Here is an 18,018-nt window from a genome sequence, read left to right on the forward strand (position 1 = left end):
GACAACAATTTAAATCAATGTTAGTATGATTGTTTTTGCAGGCATTATGTTATCCACCACTCCCCCAGACTTGTCTGTGTTACAGGGATCGCTATGTTTCATCAGCTCATTGGCAGTCGGAGTCTCGATCACGAACTTGCTTCCATTATATGTAGAAGGTACACTCAGTAAGATATGGAAGCCAATAGGGAATGTCCGTACCTCAACTGGAGGCACAACATGGAACCGGAGTTTGCGGTAATGCCCCTTCATCCGCACTCGCTTCGAAAGCTCTGAAGTTATTGACTCTTTATACTTGCCAATGAAGTTATACCCTTATGAGAGTTTTGAACTGTCATTTGATTTGGTTTTACAGACAATTGTACTGTCTGACCACGACTATGTGAACAACATTTCGATTCAGAAGCAACTAGTCGGCAAGGACATGCCTTACGATATAACCTCATCTCAGATGGTATTAACAAAACTTTTTACTTCTTGTTCTTAAAAGAAAGACTTTATCAATATTTCCCCATGTTTTTGCTGTGTGTCCCTAACTCAAAAAATGATTTCCTTTTTGCTTCTGTGCGCAGTTCTTCCTGCCAGTACCCCTCGAAGCTGGATGGGTTTTATTGATGTGGGACATGATGTCGAGGAAGATTCATTTTTTGGACCCGAAGATCAGATGGAATGGCCCTGATGATTTCACAAAAGATAAGCATGAACTTATTGCATGGAAGCTTCACCATGCATTATTCCTCTGCCTGAATGAGTATTATGCTGGATGGCCAACCCAGGATGGTCATTGGGGAACGGTTTACCCGGTAGTAGCCGAAGAAACATTCCTTAGGTATGTACAGGCAACATTTAGCGATCATGCAAATGGTTCATAATTTCTTTTTTTAACACATAAATCCACAGTTGCTGAAATATATCCACCGTCAAACTTATTTGTGCAGTGAAGAAACATGGGCTTGTGTCCTGCACATAGCCCGTCACTATGATGGAACAAAACTGAAGATCCCGCTCACAAAGGTACTTATGTGGTCTTTGTTGCTATTCTCGCGTGTGTTTATCTAATCTAGTTCGTTTTTGAGCATTTGTTTTCATTATTGTCTGACTACATCCAACACAAATATATTGCCTTACACAACACAATGTTGGCAAAACCAAAAGACAGGCACTACATGAGTGTCTTAAACTTCAGGGAAATTCTGCTAGTGTGGCGCATGATGCTCTATGGGCGGCTCTAGCACCCCCAGACAGTCTCTTCAGCTCGAATCAGTCTGAGTAGGCATTCGGCGAGTTGATGGTTGGAGCGTATAGATCATTCCAAATCAGCTATCGGTTGTTTGTTGCCATCATGTACTTGGATTTGTGTGTCATGTATTTTAAGAACATCTAGCTCCCAGGGCCCTGCCTGGTAGTACTTTGATATGGAGTATGCTAGAATGTAAACTGTAGCCTACCCGAGACTTGTGCGGGTGGTCGCATGATCACGTCTCTGGATCGGCTTTTATCGGATAAATGAAAACTTTTATCTATTTCGAATGCCTTTCATTGTTTTGCTATGTTATCGACAAAGCCTACATGGTTCCATCATTTAGGCCGCTCTTTTGTTATTCACTCCCTTTTCTCTCATGGTCAATGATTATGAACAAACATGTCTGAAGCCTCACAAATTTTTACTTCCTCATATAAATATGTGTTTTCAATTGCCCACAATGGTTATGCTAACACATGATTTAAGTATACCCAAAGTTTCATTGCACACATGAAATATACGACGATGCATGAGGTACACGCTTGGTCCTTGTTTTTCGCCATTAGTATCTACCATGTTGAAATAATCGTGAAGTTGCACCTAGAGACAATGATTTCAGTACACATAGCCGCACATCTTCTTCACATACGTATCATTCCACTAATTTGCCACACATGTTTCACATGGCCCTACAAGCCTCTCGCCGTGAGGCATCTTATGTGTATTACTGGGGTGAACAATTTAAACTGCATTTTTTGACATGACTTCATCATGTCTGAACATTTAATCCAACATGCACAGTAGTTCACATTGTCTGATTGTACGGTCCATGCACGAGCACACTACAATACCATACCACACAAGTTCATCTAGTCTAAATTTAGGGTCCATCTATGATTACATTACAGTACCATAGTGCATACAAATTACAAGCTAGGGTGGGGGGTGGGGGTGGGGGTTGTCCATCTGCTACCAAATTTCCAACATTTTATCTGTTGGCCGTTCTAAACGCCAAACACTCGTGCCGCCAAAAGATATTGCTAGGCTCCATTTTTTACCGCTCATATCACTTTTCCCTCCAAGTTCAGTCAATGGTCGCTTCATAAAGGAACTCCGGGATGTCCCCCTTGTTCCCCTTCATCGTCACTATCTCGTAAGCAAGCTTCTTCCGCATATCATCGATTTGTGCCTGTCGAAAAGACCGCACCCACAGGATCAATCTTTGCACCAAATCCCAGATCCTTTTTGACATTTCCAAAATGCTGGAAAATAAAGGCTTCATACCTGGTTCAGAGTCGAGCGTAGGTAAAGCCCGGTGAACTCCTTGAAGTAGTGCACCATGTAAACTCCACTGTCCTCACTGTGAGCACATGATGAAAGCAGGACACATATGTTCAATTCGCCCAGTACTTCAGGTTGATGGAATGTTTCAAGTTAGGGAATGCATGTAAACCATAGAGTCTACCTGCTGCATGGCTCATGTTGTGCGACCAGAGGGTAAACAAAAGACCATCCACCCGTCTCAACCAGCTCACCACCAAACACACCAAACACGTCATTCATAAGACAACAAAATCTCTGCTGGAACTTCCTAGCGAGCGAATCATGCTTTATCTTCATCTCATCTGTTGGATCGGTTTCTGTTTGGTCGAGCACCATCATCACCTTCTTGTTTGTGTCCAGGATGTACATAGACCAACAGTCCATGAGGTGCACCGGGAACATGAACTGATTTATTACATTCACAATCAATGAATAGACAAATGTCAGTATTCTTATCTCAGGAATTTTGATAGCATGGTCTTTCTCAGTACTACATTCAGGAGGATTTTACCTTGGTCAGCCATTCAATTCTGTACCCCATCGACTTAGAGTCCATCATGCTGTAGATGTAATCCCAGTCCTTATCCTCATCGTCTTTACACACCTCGTCCTGCAAATAATTTCCCATAAACAAAGGTTAGCATCTTTTTAATTTCACTTTACTTATTTGATACGTGCTTGCAATTTTTTTCGTAAGTACAATTCGTACCACAAATCTAGGATCAAAGAGTCCTCTCCATCTGTCCAGTCAGCCTTTGTACATTTTTTTCTTTCTCCACTAGTGCGCGCACTATGCATCGCATGAGGTTAAACGTCACATCACCACCTGGAGTGAGTTCGTCGTTAATGTCCTCACCAGATGCCACCGCCAGTATTGGTTGGAAGTGCTTCACCCATTTCCTAGAACATGGCACCAGTTTTATAATGTATATCATGCTCGTCATCAAATAAAAAGTAATGAAATGGCAATGCACAATGATAAAGACTTTTACCTTTTCAATACTCCCCTTCTCAATACTCCCCTTCGACGGTTAGCATGTTAGCATGGAACTTCTCAATACTCCCCTTCGACAGTTCATCATGGGATAGACCAACAAATTTTGGGTACTTGTCCCCCCATTTGCATTTACCCTTTGAGCTATCTTGATCAGTATGTGCCTTCATCCCAGCCCCATGCTCCATGCTCCGCTGATTATTATTGCACTCCATCCCACATTTTTTCAGATAGCTCATAATAGCCTGCTGGAATCTGGTTGCAGAGGCACCTCCTTCAGCAGCTAGTCTCTTTGTTGAAGCAGGTCCTTCACCCCCGTCTAGAACCAAATAGAGGCAATCAACATGAACAATCGTCATGATTTGTTTACAGATCCCAAAACCATCTTATTCTGTGTCTACAAAATGTAAAATTACCTTCGTCTTCCCTACGGTATGCTGGGCCAGGTCTACAATTCGTCGTAACATCCACAATCCGTCTCCGGTATTTCTCCTTCTGGCTATTACGTACCCCTCCCTGCTAGCCTCAGCTTGTGCTTCAAGGCCTTCATCATGCCAACCCAGCAGTATCACTCCATTGCATGGAGGATCAACGTCTGTATCATCGCCGGGCCTCCCACTCCCAACTACCAACATTGCTGAGCCATAGAAAAAGATAACAGCATGTCAACTACGAGGACATGTGACTAACCAACAGGTTTGTAGCAGATCGCTTCTGCATACACGAAACAACAACATACCTCCAATCCATGCAATCCATCGGATGCAAGTGTTCATACATGATAGCAGGTAATTTATGTGGTCTTCATCAACCGTGTCCTGCCCCACAAGAGATGCAACCTGCTGCTCCATGTTCTCACCTCCTGCTGCCACATTGGATGTGCCAATCACTGCCACTTCAATCCCCACGAGATCTGTTTCAACATTTGATGACACATTTAGCGACGCATCATGCATATCTGCTAATCGGGAATTTTTTTAGTGACGTCATATTTTGAAGTATGTACATTTCTCCGAATTTCATTCTACTTCATCAGAATGGGATATGTACTTGCTTCATTGAACATAGCTTCCATGTTCCTAGCTAAGAGTTTGTCACTATCAATCAGTTCCTGTGTTGCAACTGGTGGGCTTTCTTTCTCAAGATCATCCCAATCAATGTCGTCAATCTCATTGTTGCCAGGTACCGCCGGGCTGCCATTGCCGTGTTCATTTACTGGAGTTGAGGGCCCTGTTTTTCAAGACAAAACAATGTTTCAATCCTCTGATATCAACCTGAATATGATACCCTCACAAATATGTTCACGATTTTGTTCCAGCATGCTAAGTACTCACCTCCACTGTTTCCACCCAAGCCCAATCCTGACAGCAGATTTGTAGATTCTTCGAAGATTCCTGTTGAAGGGAAAATTAACAATATCCTCCCCAGGTGACCTGAATGTGTGTTCTTCTAATTACTTACCCTTAGACAACTCCGGATTGTCAATAGCATGGTTGACCAAGTTTAGAGCTGATGTAGCTAGGTTCATTAACCGCTCGTCCCTGCCCTTGTCAGCTGGCTCATCAATATAATCGGAGACAACTTGGTTGGATGCAAGTAGCCTAAGCAACACACCTCCGAGGCCTCGTGTGCCTGCAACACCTAACACATCGGTTATAAGTGTTTCAAAATTAGGTTCCCTTATCTTTTTCATGTCCAGCGATGAACAAATAAGATTACTATAAGTAAAGAATGCATATGGAGGCTCACGTTCAATGTCTTCTTTTGCCCTTTGCTGAATTGTCGTTAGTTCATCTGACAGAGTATGTCCCTGCGAACCTCGATAGACAAACCTTCCTTCTGGTGACATTCCTTCATTGTGGTCAGCCCTGGAAAGCACATTGCTGCTGCTGCCTCCTTGCCACCCACTGCCCCTTAACTGAACTCTGGCCTTCATCAGGTTCATACTACGTGGGGCTCACACTGGCAGCAACAAATTGGGAATGCACGCACAAATTAGAAAAATGTTTAAGGTTTTTAGTTTTTCGGACAGTTCAAAGATTTATTTATGCTCATACCAACCTGGGATCGGTACATTCTCCAGAGCACCTGATATACGAATGCTACCGGGGGGGGGGGTCGTCTGAATTGGTTCACCTGCAATTCGAGCAAGTCGGAGATCAGTCCACACATTTTTGTATGCTTAGTTCATTCTTGTACTAAAAATCAAACCTCTGTTTTCAGCCCGTTGTAGTCTTCTAGCAGCTCGTTCGTGTGGGTGTATGAAGTCGCCATCACTGTCGCTACCAGATGAATCACTTTCTTGATCCATTTTCTCTTTTCCTTTGCGTCTAGCCTGCTCACCAGAGTATTCATTGTCTGTATTTTTTTGCAATATCTTCTAGTACCTCCTGCAAAGCCTCCCTTTGCGCTGCAATAGCATACAAGCAATAATTTTCAGAAGCTTTCTTGTTGTACTTTATTAACATTAATGTATTCAATCCAAATGGGCTCTTCTTTTTTGTTAGCACAAACTATTTCATAATTTATTTAGCACAATTTTGTTTTCCTATATGATTGACTCCTGTATTCCCCTCATTTGTTTTTTCAGAGATAACTCGCTCATAGATGCTTACATGGATTAACCAATAAGCTGCCCACCTCTCCAACGATTGGATTCCACACCTCATCTATGCCATCCAGGTAGTCCTCCGGTTTTGTCTGCCCAGCCCAGAAGCATCATGTCAGCAAAACAACTTATATATATTGGACACGCGAAAGAACAAATGATACTTCATTCATACCCTGAATTGTGTAGGGTATTCTCTCAGCAAGTAGATCAGCTTCTTGATCTTATCTTCAGTGTACTCGCTGACTCTAGGGAGTTTATTTGGTTCCACATTGTCTGCCCCAAAATCCAGCCAATCAAACACCCAAGGATGTGCGATGTCCATGTAATCATTGGCAAGTTAGTGACAACAATTGAGGAAACTAAAATGTTATAATATATGTTGTATCATTTTTTACTTACAATGATAGCCAAATGGCACCTTGGTACTCTCAATGTTCGTACCCCAGCTGCAAGATCTTCAGCGAGCTTCTTGACTGCTGCCCTAATTACTTCAAATGCCCATTCTGCCAGGTCAAAAAATCCTGTCCCGCCTTCACATAACACACATGCAAGGATTTCCCAAGGTAGGTTTTGGTACGATTGCTTGGGGGCAACATATGTACCAGCAGATAGTAATGAAAACCCCATCTCGGCAGCTCTCTCCTGAACTCTAGATAGTTTCAGTGGATTCATGCCTCGAAACATCTCTAAGATGGCTTCTATGCTTAATCCACCATCTCCTGTGGCCGCCTTAGTATCTATGTTCAGCACACTCCTGATCTCCTCTGCTATGTTCTGCCTCTGTTTGGGAGGTATCTTCAGTAAGCTGACATGTCGCCCACTATTCCTTAGACCCAAGGTTCTAACTATGGACGTCGGGCTAAAAATCCTATATTGTCCGTCAGGGAAGGTGAATCTCATATCTTTCCAACAGAATCTGCTAAGCAGCCGGCGTAGAATCGCCTATCTGCCTCTCCAGACCAAGCAGTGGTCAACAAACTGGCCATGCCGGTCCTATGCACTACCTGGTAGTACCTTAGCCCAAGTCCGACGATGTGCTTGCTAGTCCAGGTGCACCTAACAATCCTACCACGGAGTACCTGACTCTCTCATTCCATCCCAGGTGGACCAACGGCCACAAGATGCCTAGCAGCTACTGGAGTCCTGGTTCGTGCAGGTCGAGATCCGGCGGCCGGAACTAGTACCAGGGTTCTGCGAGATATTTTCTTCTTCGCCCTGGTCGCAGATCCTCCAGCACATTGTTGTTTCCGCTTTTGAGCCCCCCTCGCTGCCTTCCTTTTGTGTTCAGTCTCAAAATCCTGTGGGGACACGCACATGCGTCAGCAATAATGAACACTTTTCGAGTAGCCATTGGGGAAAAAAGTGAGAGCAGGACAAGAGTAGTACAATCCAAGAAAGAATGGACGAACAGGGAAAGGGAAGTGCATGGCCTCACTGAGCTTTCCAATGCAAGTATGTCAGCGCCGCCGCTCGAAACTACAATGGGATCCGCGGCGTCGCCGTCACTGTCTCGACCTTCACCCTCTCCATGGTGGGATCTTGACTTTTTCTTTGTTAAGTTGGTTTCTCCATCACCATTGGGTAGACCCCTCTTGCATGGATGATTCGGTGGCTCCATCTGCTTTCCCAGCCATCATGCATAGAAGGAAAAGACAAGTGTTTCAAAAAGGCAAGAATCAGCCACCAGCTTGTATGAAAGAAAGGAAAAGCTACGGTAGTCACCTCCTGCATCAATCCAGCAACGTAATCGGCAAAGAACACCCACCTAGGTGCCGGCTTGGACGCCGGATGGTCGATCTTTGCTACACCGGCGGCCACCAGATTTGTTCTACAGTGTCAATGGGGGGAGGAGGGGGATTGCTCTCGTCAGGGAGAATTGATGCCTTCAGCGATGCAATGGGCTATCAAGTACCACGACTCAGGAGAGAGCGGAGTAGCTTCGTGTAAATGCAACTTGCAGCTGTCCTGTGCCACGTGACCAATGTGTTGTCTTGTCAAATTACTGCGCACTCTCTCCTGCCGCCCAAATTTCCCCTCTCCCCGACCTACTTTTTAGCTGCCTTTTGCTAATGGAGGGCGCGCGAGATGGCTGGATGCACAAAACAATCCGTAGACCGGACACGTCGTCGTGACCCCGACTAGTACGCGTTACACGCCTGCCTGCACGGGAACAACCTCGCATCTCATGCTCCGGGTTTCTTTTATTGAAAATAAATAATGACACTCGGAGTAGTTGCACACTTTATATATTTTTTCGTTTTTCAAGACTATTTGTTGCTGGTCCAGCTGAGACCGGGACCAGGGGGAAGAAAAAAACAAATGAATGCGTGCCCACATGAGGCAGTTATGTTGTTTCTGGGCACGTCCTTTTTATGGTATTGGGACAGCAACCAACCAACCAGATCTTCTCGCGATCAGAATAGTACAAACAGGACTAGTCTGGGGCAGGACAAATGAAAGGAATATGTGCAGCAACCCGTCCATGCTCACCCGCGCCCACCCACCAACTAAACGTTTCTTTAATGATTCTCTTATTCATTACTGTTCTGCGAGGGGGCGCATGTCTTCTTCTAATCGCTCTCAACTATCTGCATGCCCATCATTTTTAATTAATCCATGCCCGTTCACCTTTCCGTGCTATCATTTACATATCTCATCTACATGCAGCCATCATATCTTTCCTAATCACTGAGGCTATGATTTTCATCACACCCCTACATTGTTTCCCGACATTGACCTGTTTCATCTCGTGTTTTAACAAGACAAAAAAATCTCTTCTTAATTTAACGGATGATCATTAACAGTCCATCTTTTCCTCTTCTTAACATCCTTGCAATTTTTCCCCAAACTATCTTTATTAGATGGACTTACAAAACTGACATATCAAATATGCCAATCACGATTATGATCCCATCTGCAAAGAACGCCGTCACCGATTCATTGATTTTCCTAATCGAGATCATGGGGGTGCCTGGTATTCATTAATCACAATTTTTATTATGCTCCGCAATTTGAGCCAATCTACATGATTCAGATACATTTTACCAACTAGGCAAAACCAATATTTCTTTTTAGGTTATGTTTTTTTGATGTCATAAAGGACAATTATCTACATCATATTCCTTGATTATCTTGATTTCTTCTCCGTCATTTCACATAGCCACCCTTAACTGGGACCGATATACATGGAATTGGCCTACACCTTTAGTTCAACGTGCAGTATGCGCTGAGATGATCACGCCTTACAGGCCCTTGATTTTCAATATGAACGTAAAATCTTCTGATGCCGGCTAGCGCAACAATCTATTCCCACGGCAGATGTTCTAAACCATCTGCATATGTCAACTAGCACGAGCTGTGGTTTTATCTGCTTCTGATGATTCATGGCAACACTCTTTGCTCGTTTGCACAGTATCTATATGTGTTTGGCCGTTGCAAGATCTGAAACTGGTTGTACCATCAAACAGCACCCAGGCTCTTTTCCTACTGGACACAATCTCTTCTGATTTGTTCACCCATGAAGCAATAACAATGTTGGCTATTTTGTACCCACGGCATCTGGCACTACATGACAACATTTTCCACAGTCCCCTGACTACTCATAACTTCATCATGAGATACATCGGAGAGATATAGGATTGTAAGCATAAGAAGAGCATACCACATACGTTGGCATCCATTGAACAACCAATGCAAAAGTGTATACCTCTACCGCCGCGGTTCTAAAAGATCATAGTGGTTGGTGTGATCTCAAGGAACAATTTGGATGGCTATTGCATCGCTATTTGTATTGATTATGCTGGCGAATTCTGAGGCGCGTCAGGCATAAAGATCCAAGGTATTTCGGAGCCTGCAATTCTTGGAGCATTAGCATTCCGGGAGCCGCTAGAACTACCCTCGGATTTGTCCTTGTCCGAAATCGTTTTTGCTTCTGATTGTCAGGGAGCACTCCATAGTATCTAGCAGCACACGGGAGGAGCATATGCTTGCATCATCAAGGAGATAGTTGGGACATCATGAGATTCTGATCATTGCACATTCATCTTCGATGGTTGATCTACCAACATAGAGGCACGTAGTATTGCTAAAAATGATTTCGGTCTGGATTACGGTCGCCATTTCTGGCTTATAAACCCACCAGACATTCATTGTATCCCCATGAACTTGTTTGGTTTTGTAAAGTGTGTTTAGATTCGTAAGAAAAAAAAGAAAAAAAGGTCAACTTGTTCATTCCTGCTGACATGATCCCCTCTGATATAGTTGTGTAGTTCTTTTTCCATACTTGTATTGTTAAGGTTATGCTGTCAATTAAAAAAATCGCAAAAGTTCAACTATGCCACTATCTCCTCATGCATCCATCCTCTCCCCCCTAATAGTTTGCAACCCCCCATCACAATTATATAGTATCTCACTAACCTACATGATGGTCCAAAATTGAAGAATCTTTTTTATAAGCAACCATGATGGTCCATAGTTGAAATTTCATTATTTACTCCCTTTATGGTATTTTCATTTGTGCATGACAACCATGTAATGACCGCTGTCGCGCGCAAAATAGAAGGTAAAGGCTGAAAAACGAAAAAAGAGTATGCAATTACTACGTTAAGGTCGTTTTTTTCTTACCGGCACCCAGCTTAATTGCACGCTCCTCGGTTTTTTTCCCTATGATTTTTAATCCCATGTGTTAATAATTAACCAAGATCAGACTTATGAGCCGGCCCGATCAGTAGTTCGACGGACAATGGTTTTTTCTTGTTTCCATCAATTTTGCCCACACGGCACGACGCAATCCTAACGTACGTACTGGGTGTCCGTCCGCAACAGAGCCTAGTCGTCGGGCTATCAAATTACTGCCCCCTCAACCACCCCCCGGAATCCCCTTCCATCCCCTTCCCCGCACCATAATTTTTTTTCTAATAGAGCTCAACGCATGTCAGTACGAACTACATGTTTTACTGCACGGAATGGAGACACAGATAATTCTAGCTGCCGACAGATACTCCCATTACAAACTGCGAACGGAAATCACAAACTAAGATTCCACACGCGGGCGCTTCGCCACCCTGCTGCTGACTTCTTCTTCCTCGTCGCTTCCCTTTCTCAACGAGTCCATGACAGCAGAGGCATCTTCTGAAACTTGTTCGTCCGCAGTGCCATCGCCTGTCGTCTGGACGGATGGATCGTGCTCGCCGAACCCCTCCTGAACATCTCCTTCCTCCGCCTTCATGTCCACTCCCTGAGCGAGCAAACAAGTCTCCCAACGATCTTCTTGAACAACTTCCCCCTGAAAATCGTTTCGTTTTTTCAGCTGTTGGCTATGTCATTTTACCAGCAATCAGGGGATAGATTGTAGTTCTGTACTCACCTCGTCTGGCACATCTACACCGTGCGGAGCCAAATCAGTTGTACTCCAGCAGCTTTCCGCTGATGCCACCAAAGGAGAGGCCTTTGCCTAAAAAATGCAAGTCATAAGAAACAAGAACACATCACAATTCAGAAGTTGAATGTAGAAGGAGGATAGTAGAACTTGATCCTCAAGACCGAAGGCTGAACCACTCGATTGAGACCTCCTCGTCGTGCCACTGCTTTCAGGCTCAGCAGCGCTTGGTGCCATCTCCGGAGTCCTTCGACGCCCCTGCTCTACGAGATGAACACTTTGAGAAAGTGGTTACCAGGCAGGCAGCTGCCTCACCCTCGGCCTTTATACTGGTTTCTGCGTCGTATGCTATCCAGGGCTCACAACTTATGCATTTACTAGCTTGTTCAAAATTTGAACTCCATGGTGCGCGCGCTCCACACGCATGGAAGTAAACTGAGCCACCACATGCATGGTTGCCACATGTCGTCGGCTATGAGTTCTCATAGCTGTAAGTCACTGAATCAGAAAACTGCGTCTCCTCACGTTAGGTGTCATTCAAACCAAACATCTCCACTCTGCATGTTCTTCACATATACTCACATGCAGTCGTACTAAAAACCAGGAAACAATATTTTCTTCAGTATGACAGTCAAATAAACATTTCAGCTTCAATCAATACTAAACACGAAAGTCCTCACTCAAGTCCAGCACATTTTATCTTGCTACATTGCCATAGAGCGTGGATGCACAGCTGACACTACATAATCTTATTCATCATGCAACTATGAATACCATCTAAGTGGAGATAAGCATGCAAAGAGCAGATCGTACTACAACAAACTAGTAATTTCCGATCGGCAAAACATAAGACATGAATGTTGAAAACTTGTTTGCAGCGAACCCCAATGGCCTGGTGCACGTGTTTCGGCGGTGACCTTCGATTCCGCAGTTCTTGCATCGACCAGGTTTCCTCGGCTTTTTCGGTGCGTCCCCTCTATCAGGACATGTAGTTCTCTTATGTCCTCCCCTCCTGCAGATGCTGCAGAAACGTGTACGTCGACTGAGTCCTTCGTACGGTGCCTTCTCCCTGCTATTTGTTGGCCTACCAACCCCCCTCTGCTTAGCGGGTGCTGCTAGCCCTTCCAAGTCATTGACGCTGACAGAATGTGCCATGCTATTCTCTTTATCGGCACCTGAACCAAGCACGAAAGCAACTTCTCCATTATCAGTTTGCCTCACAGGGTCTAAGGTCGTCACTCGATCCTCAAACCCGAGGCCATCTCTCCTCTCTGCAATAGGTGCTCCACGCACTAGTAGATCTTCCATCCCAGCTAGCATGAAATAAAATGATTGTGCACTCGCATCCCCCATTCGAACGACGTCCATAGCTTTGAAGTACAGTGTCGAATGCCTCCATGTGAATGATGTGTTGGTCCGCTTGTCCTTTTGGTACTGCTGCAGATGGCTTGGTAGAATGTCTCTTGCGTCCTTCGTCCACCTTTTCACAATATGTTTAGCTGGAATCTGTTCTAGGTGTAGTATTTCCATTACCTGCATTCCAGAACTCATGTTACCAAACTGTTATGGCACCGGAAATCAAATTACATTTCCCTTACCCTTAGAATGTGGTTGCACAACAAACCAGTGTGTTTGAATTGACCACACTCACAAGTAAACTCCTTTTGATCATCCGCGACAGTAACCTCATAAACAACTCTGCTCCATCTCTCTCTTTGCCACATTATTGTGGGTTGCCACATACTTCTTCATCTTCTCTATCTCCGTTATGTTATATGCTGTGGCTTCCATCAGAAATGTCCCAAACTCGTCAAACATAGATCGGGTGTATATTTTACTGGCGTGCCTCTCTATAGCCAAATTTGTTCTTCTCACTGCACCTCCCTGCAAAAGAGCAACACAATTTGACAGAATAGCAAATAAGTTCCAAACACTAGCATTTAGGTTTTGCCATGTGTGCAATGAAAAAATTAAACGGCTGACTTACAATCATAGTTCTTTTATCCTCGTAGCTCTCTTCACGCTCCCTGTCAAATTGCAGTCTCATATACTGCCTGACAAACACATGCATGGGGCTCGCTGGGGGCATGTATGTCTTCAACATGTGATTGGCACTCTCGCTCCGTTGTGTGCTGGTCATCTTGGCACAGAAAACACCTCCAAAGTATGGTTTTGCCCACTTTGTTCGAATCTCATAAATCTGTGTCATATATGCGTGCTTTCGCAAATTGTACTTATCCAGCAACATACCCCATGCCGTCTCGAACTCATCTTCGGTTAACATGTGGTTCACGACTTTGTGAAAATCAGCCTGTAAGTCATTTTTTTGGTGTACAAAGGTCCCAGACTCTCCTTTGCTTTCTTCAGCACGTGCCACTTGCACCACCTATGCATCATATCTGGATACACCTTCTTGATAGCTAGTTCCATAGCTCTGCACTGATCTGCAACGAATATGTCCATAACATATTATGGTCAGATGATGAATAAGGACATGCCTTTCTACACTCCAAGGGTTAACAAAGAACCGAACTTATCGAAACCGAACTAACCTGTCAAGATAGTCTTTGGGGCAGGTCCTCCCATCATTCGAAGGAACTCGACGAAAACCCATTCGAAGCTCTCTTGCTTCTCGTCGCACATCAGCACCCCAGCGAGGATGATGCTCTGAAAATGATTGTTTACCCCAACAAGTAATCCAAAAGGCATGTCGTACAAGTTAGTACTATATGTTATGTCGAAAGTGACAACATCTCCAAAGAAACGGTACTGCATACGGCTGCTCCCGTTTGCCCACATCAGGTTCTTCACTTTGCTTGTATCATCAGCCACCACTCTGTATGTGAAACCAGGGTCACCAGACTGTATGTCAGCGAACACTTCAAGTGTCTTCCTAACATCATCATCGGCCTGCTCCCGACTGATCTTCCCGCATATGTTCCTCAGAGTCCTCTTAGTGAATGGAACCTTCTCAACCGACCCGAAGAAACATCCTATTATGCTGTACACCTTGCCAAGGTTAACATTGTTCTCCCGTAGCTGTTTTATGAGATCCTTAGTGTACACATCAATGTGCTTGTGCGACGGCCGGTGAACTTTCTCACCCATTGTCAATGACATCGAATGATTATGGTTCTCTCTGTGTTCTGTAATGTACCAGCTGTTGTCCGCTGCTCGCAACAATCTTATCAAAGCTGGACACTCACACCTGCACGATCTAGTATTTTCTGCTTCTGGCTTCCCCTGTTTGACAGTGGACCACAACAGACAGTCATCACCAACACGTATGAATTTGGAAATTAAAATGCATTTTATCTATTGAACAAAATGAATAGTAGACGTAACTACAGCACTCACCGAGCAACCGCACACTATTTCTTGCATGCACTTTGTCCTCTCAACATTCAGCCGACTCTTTCCATATCTAATGCCGAAACCGGTTTCCCAGGAATACAAATTGTAGAAGTCGTATGCTTCACCAAGCGAATCAAAAGTCAGACCAAGTGTTGGCCGCACCACATTTTTGCTGGGCTCTTCAGCGTACTTGCGCATCGACTCCTCCAGAGCGCTCATACGACTGGGACATGGTGTCCTGTCCGGTGGCGCGCTCCCTAGCCGTAACCTTATTCCACCAGTCAAAGTTCAACAGATTACAGTTAAGTAGCACATCCTTTAGCACGAACGCAAATTTAAACTCCCACTACCCTTGAACTATCTATTTTTCTTCAGTTTCAACTCACAAGTTGTTTTTGCCAAAACATTTTTCTCAAATTCGCAGGTTTAGCTTCTGCTGAAACCAACGTACATTTTTCTGAAGTTTAATATCACAAGTAGATATTGGCAAACCATTCCCCTGAACTCAGCACAGCAAATGCATTCTTGCAATAACAAAGGAGGGCCTCTGCAATTGTACCTTTTAGTCCACCCGGGTGCTTCTGGGTTCACCCTGTCAGTTGACTGTCCAGACCGAGTTGGAGATGTGTTCGTACGGCGGCGAGTAGCAGGTTGCCTTCCGTTCACCTCAACTTCGCCAATCTGCTGGCCGCACCCAGAATCATCTTTTGAGACAGGGCTACCCGCGTAACTGGGCTCGTTCGCTTGCATCCGCCCCAGAGGAACTGGATCTGGATGCTCAACGCTGTCAGCGAATTCCTCAAGCAAGGGGAACCTGAAAAAGGGACGGCCATGGGCGCCGCACATGGCGGTAGGTTAGGTACCTACTGCGGGCAGGGATTATAAGGCAGATCTGGGCTCACTCACCTGTCCACGGCGTCCAGAAGGAACTCCATGCCTGCTTCTTCCATGCCCGATCCTGCACCGGCTGCAGAAATCTCCCTACGAGATGCACACAAAAATGGCGTCGCAGTAGATCGTCCTGGGAGAGGACGGGGTCAAGCGGTCCTAGCCCCTTCTAGATAGATACGGTATAGGGGTTAGTTGGGGGTTCGGCCGTCGCATTTACTCCGGTCCCCGAACGCGGAGGACAGAACGCCATACGTGGAGCGACGGCTCAGCGTCTCCGCCGACGACCTGAGCTCCTTATCTGATCCTAGGCCCACCCATATGGTCAACGTCCTGGTCCACGGACCACCTCGGCCCCGTCCTCCTTCCGTCCGACCCCGTCGCTACGGACCCACCAACTCGCCACTGTTTCGTACCGTATTTCGCGGCGTAATCCTTTTCTCTCGATACCTGTCAGACGAGCCAGCGGCATTATTCCTCATCCCAAGTCACGGACGGGCCGTCGCGATTTCGAGCGCAGATGGGCTCGGGCGCCGAATCACCGCTTCCGGTAGTTGTTTCAAAACAAATTCCATCTTACTTGATTGGAAAATTAGATAGTTGTTTCAAAACAAATATCTTGCTTGCGAAAACACGAAAGGTTTAAAAAGATTGGATGCCACATAGAATCGACTAAAACTTGAACCCAAATGATAAGTGTCACACGTGTGACACAAAGCGCTCTAGCCCTGGCGTTTTTTACGACTAAAGTTGTCATCCGAAAAGGAAAAACAAATCCCAAAAAAGCTGAAACTTACCATTTCGAAAAGAAAGTTGCTATACTTGACAACTAAAACTGCCATCCTTGTGTTATTAAACTTGCATAAAAAACGTTTGAAGTTGCCATGTGTTTGTGTGGCATTTATCAAGTTACCAGGGTCCAAGTTTGAAAACATGTATAAGGGCCGTGTCAATTCTGCAGCCGCCGTGCGCATGCCAAATATTTTCTTTTGAGCAAACGCGCCCGTCATCTGGAAACCACAGTCAACACGTCAATGCAACACCGTAACTTTCTATGCTGGCGTACGTGAGGCAGCCACCAGTAGAAATGAAGACCATTAGTCCATCAGTTTCTACTTGAAAAAAGCTGAATCAAACTGCTGCGGCAGCAGCAGCGACACGCCAAAACCTTGCGCTAAATCCTTAAGCCGACGGAACACTATAAATTGCCGCGAAAACGTTGGTGGCAGCACTGCATCCTCTGCTCCTTCCTCATCAAAGTTTAATCATCTTGCAGCAAGCACGTACGTACAGCTCATTACACACTCTGGTCTCTGCACTCAACTCAGCTCAGCTCATCATGCTCGGCCTTTACCCGAGGCTCTCGGCGAGCTCCCGCTCCAGCGACGCGGACGCCGACGGAAACGACGACGTCTTCAGGTACCGCGCCTTCTACGGCATCGCCGTCGCCTGCGTGGCCATCCTCCTCTTCTGCGTGCTCGCCGCCGCCGTCGGCCCCTGGAGGGCCGGCGCCTTCGCGGCCGCGGTCGCGTCGCTGCTGGTCGTCCTCGGATGCTTCGCGCCCAGGACATCATGTGTTCATCGCCGGACGGGGAGGCCGGTGAGTCCCGTGCTTGCTCTCACGGCTAGGTCGGGCGGGCGGCCGCGAGCACCTGGCCGATGCGCGCGCGCGCACGTGGTGGACGCGCCGCCGGCGTTCGCGTACGTGTGCCCGCTGGAGGCAGGCGACAGCGAGGGCGAGCTGGCGGCCCCAAGCTGCGTGATGTGTCCGGTCTGCCTGGAGGACATCCACGGCGGCGAGATGGTGCGGCAGCTGCCGGCGTGCAGGCACCTGTTCCACGTGGAGTGCATAGACATGTGGCTGGACTCGCACAGGACGTGCCCAATGTGCCGGTGCGTGATCTCGCCGCCGCCACCGCCGATGACAGCGAAAGCCTCGGAGCCGGAAGAGGCGCCTCAGTCGTCGGATGAGGTGTTGCCACCGGTGTAGTTATATTTTTGCCCTAAAACTTGCACGTACAAGTTGAGCCGAGTGTATATATACTTCAGCTATATGTAAGTTGCCTGCAATTTATAATGCGGCTGAGGCTGCGTGCTTAGCTTTTTTATGTGTTGGCGTGAGTTTGAGAACATGTATGGACATGATTTGTGTGGTGGTCCTGTTGCTTTCATTATCTTTAAAATGGAACCGGGAAGATGATCCCTGATTTTCTAAAAAAAAAGTTGGC

General features: G+C 45.8%; 4 protein-coding genes and 1 pseudogene across 4 annotated transcripts; 2 read left to right on the plus strand and 3 right to left on the minus strand.

The window, feature by feature from the left end:
* The first annotated feature begins 207 nt into the window (after positions 1–207).
* On the plus strand, positions 208–1,273 carry LOC147960423 (uncharacterized). Its single transcript, XM_087533344.1, has 5 exons — positions 208–237; positions 356–454; positions 573–829; positions 939–1,014; positions 1,187–1,273. The coding sequence occupies exons 1-5, from the start codon at positions 220–222 to the stop codon at positions 1,271–1,273; spliced, it is 537 nt and encodes a 178-aa protein (XP_087389470.1). The 5' UTR covers positions 208–219.
* Positions 1,274–2,327: 1,054 nt separating this feature from the next.
* LOC147960424 (uncharacterized) lies at positions 2,328–3,170 on the minus strand. Its single transcript, XM_087537715.1, has 4 exons — positions 3,078–3,170; positions 2,709–2,971; positions 2,528–2,603; positions 2,328–2,432 (listed from the first exon to the last, which is right to left on the minus strand). The coding sequence occupies exons 1-4, from the start codon at positions 3,123–3,125 to the stop codon at positions 2,328–2,330; spliced, it is 492 nt and encodes a 163-aa protein (XP_087393841.1). The 5' UTR covers positions 3,126–3,170.
* A 1,414-nt stretch (positions 3,171–4,584) lies between these two features.
* On the minus strand, positions 4,585–5,505 carry LOC147960425 (uncharacterized). The gene is made up of 4 exons (XM_087535768.1): positions 5,310–5,505; positions 5,022–5,201; positions 4,895–4,954; positions 4,585–4,790 (listed from the first exon to the last, which is right to left on the minus strand). The coding sequence occupies exons 1-4, from the start codon at positions 5,503–5,505 to the stop codon at positions 4,585–4,587; spliced, it is 642 nt and encodes a 213-aa protein (XP_087391894.1).
* A 5,698-nt stretch (positions 5,506–11,203) lies between these two features.
* On the minus strand, positions 11,204–15,852 carry LOC147960426 (protein FAR1-RELATED SEQUENCE 5-like; annotated as a pseudogene).
* Positions 15,853–17,051: 1,199 nt separating this feature from the next.
* On the plus strand, positions 17,052–17,810 carry LOC125525854 (uncharacterized). The gene has a single exon (XM_048690860.2). It carries the CDS (start codon positions 17,130–17,132, stop codon positions 17,778–17,780), a length of 651 nt encoding a protein of 216 aa, XP_048546817.1. The 5' UTR covers positions 17,052–17,129; the 3' UTR covers positions 17,781–17,810.
* The last annotated feature ends 208 nt before the right edge of the window (positions 17,811–18,018 follow it).

The sequence above is a fragment of the Triticum urartu genome, chromosome 7A (genome assembly GCF_056163025.1).
Source record: "Triticum urartu cultivar PI428250 chromosome 7A, HENAU_Tu73, whole genome shotgun sequence".
Classification (NCBI taxonomy): domain Eukaryota; kingdom Viridiplantae; phylum Streptophyta; class Magnoliopsida; order Poales; family Poaceae; genus Triticum; species Triticum urartu.